Source organism: Mytilus californianus, unplaced genomic scaffold (assembly GCF_021869535.1).
Source record: "Mytilus californianus isolate M0D057914Y unplaced genomic scaffold, xbMytCali1.0.p SCAF_1, whole genome shotgun sequence".
Classification (NCBI taxonomy): Eukaryota; Metazoa; Mollusca; class Bivalvia; order Mytilida; family Mytilidae; genus Mytilus; species Mytilus californianus.
The window spans coordinates 12,065,333-12,071,332 of NW_026262581.1; the positions used below are offsets into that span (position 1 = coordinate 12,065,333).

Consider the following 6,000-nt stretch of genomic DNA (forward strand, 5'->3'; position numbering starts at 1 on the left):
ACATTCTTTACTGATGGAAAATTGACTATATTACATGTTATGTTTATGGTTGTTTTGGGTTTTTTTTCCTGGTTGTTAAGTTAAAAACTTTTGACTTGACGCAACATCAAAAACAGACAAAGGAGAAAAAAAGAAAGCAAACAACAGCAACAGGAATGGTCTATTTTTGTTCATTGTTCTTTTGGTCTTTTTTTGTTCCTTGACATGACATTGTCAACTCGTTTTCGACTTATATGTTTGACTATCACTGGTATCTTCAGACAAACAGCTTGTATTGGCTAAAACTTCTGACATTATGCGTAGGACAATAACTCGTTTTTGGGATTTAATTTATCTTTAAAACAGACGTCAAGATATTTCTCTTCAAACAAGGTTTTTCTGGTACTAGTATTTGTACCAGTGCCGTGAAATGGTCGGCATCCTTTTACTTTTATCTCAGATCTTCCCATTACCTCCTGCGGAAACATTCGTAGCTTACGTTGAGGCAACTGAGGCGCAGTTGCCTCGGTAAAAAATAATTAAAAAAAAAATAAAAAACTGTTTTTTTTCACAAAATGCAGCAGACTCGCTACTAAACCAACTTGTATATTCATACCGTTTGAGAGTTATGCAAGACTTGTGGAAACATTTCCCTCTGGAAATCTCGACCCCTTTGCGGTAGTTTTCTAAATATGTCAGAGTCAAAAGAAATCGACACAATTGAAGCTGAAAAATTTTAATCCTACCCCAAGCAAAATCAGTAGAATAGATGATGATCCATTTCACGAGCCGGTAAATTATTAATTTTGTGTGAGAATAATTCCTAGAATATGAAGGTCTGAATGAGGTTTACAGAATACAGAAACATGTCCTGAAATTTTATAAACTTAAAAGAATAGAGATTTAAAATGGTGCTTAAATATAAAAGAAAGGAAATCAAATTATGGACAAAAAGGATTAAAATAAATATTTGAAGTCCCCCATTCAAACCCTCATATTTAACCGGTTACGTCTGCAATTGAAACATCGTTGTGTGTTGACATTTTCCCTAATACGTGTAGTACTCCAATTAGTACAGAGTTTCATTGACTTTGATATAAATTAGAATAAAATATACATTAATCAATATGCACAGAATAATGATTTGAATGTTGTTCTAAAGTGTTATTCTCGCTTTTTAAAATTTAGTAGTTTTTCAATAGCAGGGAATTTGAAATACTTGACGGAGTCATTTATTCCAGCGACATATATAGTAAATGTCTGTTTCTATATAAAAACTTCAACCAAATACTGTTTTCATTTATTATGAAGACTTCAGAAAAACGAAAATGTTTCCGTTAGTACTTTAACGGTTGTCACTTTCACAATAATAAAACCATGAATTTGAAGACATTCCAAGAAATATCAGGGCGAAACACAACCCACAAAAGTGCCGTGGTGCGTTTTACATGTAGCATGTGTCTATTTCTTAGTTTATCAAGAAATGGTGCTAGCGTAATGTCTGGTAATGTTTCTGGTATAAAAAACCTGCATACAGCAATTCCAACCAAGAGCATATTATCATCATTGCAGAGTGCACGTTTTGAATCTTGCTGTTGCGTCCACTTGTAAAGCGCTAGCTGAAATCTAATTTTTTTTTACAATTCCGTACGTAAGTTGACATGGTTACTTAGCTGTATTGTTTGACATGCTGTGTCATTTAAGTATACCCCATATCCATCTCCTTTTATTCTCAACGAATTTAAAATCTGAGTTCATTTTGAAATAGTGGTAAATTTATTTGAGAACATTTATGTATTCATCTGAACTGTTGATTGAAAATGATGTAGGTACCAGTAATCAACTAATAAATCTGTAGTATAACTTAGTGTAAGGCATATTAACATTATTATGATGAAATTAAACAAAAGAACTGTTATAATTTTTAATAGATTCTTCTTGTTCAAATTGCAAAACCTCAACAGCTTCTGTGGGGCTGCAACCCCAGACCCCTGCCTCGGTAATAACAGAATGCAAGCTACGCCACTGGGAAAAATCTAGATTGTTCTGACGAAAGACTTGTAGTGCCACATTCAAATAAAGTTACAAAAGGGCCACAATTTCAGAAAAAAAATCTCTTTTCAACACTTTTCAAGCAATATAGACAGAATGTCGCAATTTTACGAAATATACAGAATGAATGCATGTAACCAGTCTATCACTGTCTATTGCATGGTTGGGTATAGCACACTACTGTGTCTTCTATCACTTCTGTTATTTCTTCCGGCAAGGCAGGACTCAAGAGGAAGTTATAGAAATGATAAAGCCTTAGTCGTACACATTATGTCATATCTTTTTGAAGCTGAAAATAGATTTTAAGATTTGTTTGTGGGAGGGGGGGGGGGGGGTCCATCATCTTCTTTTTAATGCAATTTTCATGGAGTATTTGCTTAACTTAAAGTTGATCCATATTTCATAACAGCTTGTTGGGCTTACAGGGTTTTAAACCTTTAAATTTGCAACAGTATCGACCCCAGGATATACTTTTTACGGACAAGAAGCATTTTATTGTTTTATTCCATGTCAGTTTCGAGAAGGATCTTTGCTTTCTTACAGATTTCAGTATCTGTAAATGATCAGAACATCGACTTAGTATGTAAATATTTTTTTTCAAACTACCAAGTCGTTGCTCTAAATGGATGACAATTCCATCTACTTCAGACAAGAGAGAAGTACAGTTAATAGCTTTGAAAATAATAGCTGAGGTTTTTAGTTTTGGAACTTAGAAAATCATATATTTAAATGTAGAGGGATTTTTTTTTTTAACAAATGTTATTCTTTTTTGTTATTATCATTTCTTTTTTTATTTACGGTTAAGATCATATGTGCTCTTTTTCATCAATAATATGATAATCGATTTTCATTTGAATTCAAAGAATTCTCTTATATTTTATTTGAATTAAATTTCTTTTATTTCATTTGAATTAAATTTCTTATATTTCATTTGAATTAAATTTCTTATATTTCATTTGAATTAAATTTCTTATATTTCATTTGAATTAGATTATTTATATTTCATTTAAATTCGATTTCTTATATTTCATTTGAATTTAAATTCGATTTCTTATATTTCATTTGAATTTAATTTATTTCTCTTTTATTTCATTTGAATTTAATTTGTTTCTCTTTTATTTCATTTGAATTTAGTTTGTTTCTCTTTTATTTCATTCAAATTAATTTGTTTTTCTTTCATTTCATTTGAATTTATTTTGTTTCTCTTTTATTTCATATGATAAACAAATCTGCTAATTTACATTGCTTGAAATGTAAAACATCATGTGAATACTTTTCAAATTGCTGTATATTAATTACTCTGTGTCGTAACGGCAATCAACGGCGTACTCTTTAATCAACAAACACATCTTTTTAGAATTAACAATTTCAATGATTGGCATTGATTGGCAATCAATCCAATAATTAAAAAAAGTTTTGCAATTTCGACTTGAGTTGAACACTGCTTGAATGGTTCGAGTAACGAGATGAGTACGAGTTTCCAATTAGAGACCGGTGTTACTTATTGTCAATTCAAAATATCTACTATAAAAATTCATAATACTTCAAATATCAGTATTAAACGTTCAAATCGTTATACTTAGCAGTCAGAATTCAGAGCAACCATTATTATGCTTTCAAGGAGACTGTTCGAAATAATAGTAGACGATGAATTTGATACAATTCCAGCATTTGTATCTACTCTGAGTTTTGAATCTACTCCAGTAAAGGCTAATGACCTTATGTCTGTGGTGACTTCAAACAGCAAACAGAATCTGTTTCTTGATGATGACGATGATTCCGGTCTCGGTATGGACGACCATATTACATCGAGTGTGCCGAAATCCGCCAAGAGACGGCGTGAAGAAGACGAAACGCCTCCCCCAAAACGTCCAAAATTTTGTTCAGATATAAAGGATGTGGTAACCAAACTTGAAGAGAACGACGACTTCATAGCCGATGGTAGTAGATTACATACTTTACCAACTGTCACTGGAAAACATTCTGATTTGAAAAGCATCACTCCGCAGACACTTGCTGATGTTATTAATGGACACTACAATGACGTCATCAGTGACTACAAGATCATCGACTGCCGATACCCGTATGAATTTGAAGGCGGACATATCAGAGGAGCAGAGAATATGTATTTGCACGAGACCATTTTGACTTTGCTTCGGCAACCAACTAAAGATAAACAGATTGTCATCTTCCACTGTGAGTTTTCGTCCGAAAGAGGTCCTAAAATGTTACGATTTCTCAGAAGCAAAGACCGAGAACTCAATAAAGAAAACTATCCATCACTGAACTTTCCGGAAATTTATTTACTAGGAGGTGGTTATAAGTCATTCTTTAACGAACAGCCTGATCTTTGTGACCCAGTGAGCTACCGACCAATGCTTCATTCTGACCACTCAGAAGATTTGCGACATTTCCGAGTCAAGTCAAAGTCATGGACTTTTGAAGAAAAACGAAGATTTGCCAGAAAGGTGATGAAATTTTAGGACTGTAATGCAAATGGTGATTACAAATAGTGTTTTCACTCTGTGATAAAAGGAAACTTTCAGTGCTTTGTTTTAGACATACTTTTTTATTGTCCTTGTTAGTTATATACACTTATTATTGAGATATTAAAGGTTACAAATAATTATATTTCATTTTTTTTCTTTATCCTCTTAAATACCATAGTATAGTGCTACAATGTGTAATATGATTTAGCTGGTACCATGAAACATTTCAGATTATTTCCAATATGTCAAATATATAACAACAAAAATGTAAAATGATTGATTGGTTGGTTAAATTATTTTTCTGAAAATGTAAAAATAACATTAACACACTCCATATCCCAGTCCAAGTCATAATTAACAAAAACACAATAATGTTTATATCCCGTTTATATCCCTTTACATTCAACTACACGTGCTCTCCGAGGCGATTTTTCTTCCGACGTGCTGTTACAACCGTTAAGGAACTCATTGTAGTATATTGTGAGAAAACCGCCAAAGTTTACCAATTTCTGGAGTGTAACAAACATTTTTGTAAAAAAGTTACTTTTGTTTGAAAGCATTTGTTCTCCGTTGACAGTTACCATTTCTCTAGTCTTTATACTACACTCCCATAGTAATTATTCATCTATCTATCAAAATGGCCTTTCCCATTGGTGCATTCGTTACAATTACCTTTTCAGTAATAGATTATCATGACAAAAAAAAATACAAATCGGAAATTCGAAATTCGAAGAAATGACTGAAATGTAATGCATTAGTCATTTTCTTTTGGAAATATTTAATATGAAAAAGTTAAGGAGTTTTATATGATCTTGTATGATTGCCAATGAGACAACTATCATCCGGACTATGACGTGGATGTGAGCATTTATAGGTCATCGTACGGTATTCTATACTGAATAATACCAATTCAAGTTACTGTTTGAGTCAACTAATGAAAAGACAAACAACAGTTAACAAAACACTTCATAGAAAACTAAAGACTTGAGTAACAGGAATCGAACAAACAACCGGGCAAGCACTTAATTCCAATTTCTGAATTAAAGCAAATAAAGCGATAATACCTATAGATTTTGAATTTTGAATTTCGCAAATAATCAATAGATGTCTATGCATGTTAATATTTTATGTTAGGTTGCTGACCCGCTGACTTTTAACTAATTATCTCCTTATTCATATATTAAATATTACTATTTAGTATAATAGAAGGTTTGACTCTTTCGCCCTCCCTTTATTAACACGCAACCGTTTCCCCTTTTTAATAGTTCCATGATCAGCTACTGATTAAACAAAGCGAACCAATATATGCTTCTGTGATTTACCTTTTCCGTTTGAATAGTTCATTAAGACAAACAAAACAATTTCTGTTATAAACATGGTAGATATTACACGAATTTAATATGGGCATGTACTAAAAGGTGGAGTGGAGTGGAGTGGAGTGGTGGAGTGGAGTGGTGGAGTGTTGGAGTGGAGTCATGGA

At 32.5% G+C, this 6,000-nt stretch overlaps 1 protein-coding gene across 1 annotated transcript; it reads left to right on the forward strand.

Moving 5' to 3' along the window:
- The first annotated feature begins 3,641 nt into the window (after positions 1–3,641).
- LOC127733438 (M-phase inducer phosphatase-like) lies at positions 3,642–4,514 on the forward strand. The gene has a single exon (XM_052243118.1). It carries the CDS (start codon positions 3,642–3,644, stop codon positions 4,512–4,514), a length of 873 nt encoding a protein of 290 aa, XP_052099078.1.
- Positions 4,515–6,000: the final 1,486 nt, after the last annotated feature.

Excerpts from the sequence above, each read along its gene's own strand:
- LOC127733438 (XM_052243118.1), top strand. The coding sequence starts at position 3,642 with ATGCTTTCAAGGAGACTGTTCGAAATAATAGTAGACGATGAATTTGAT.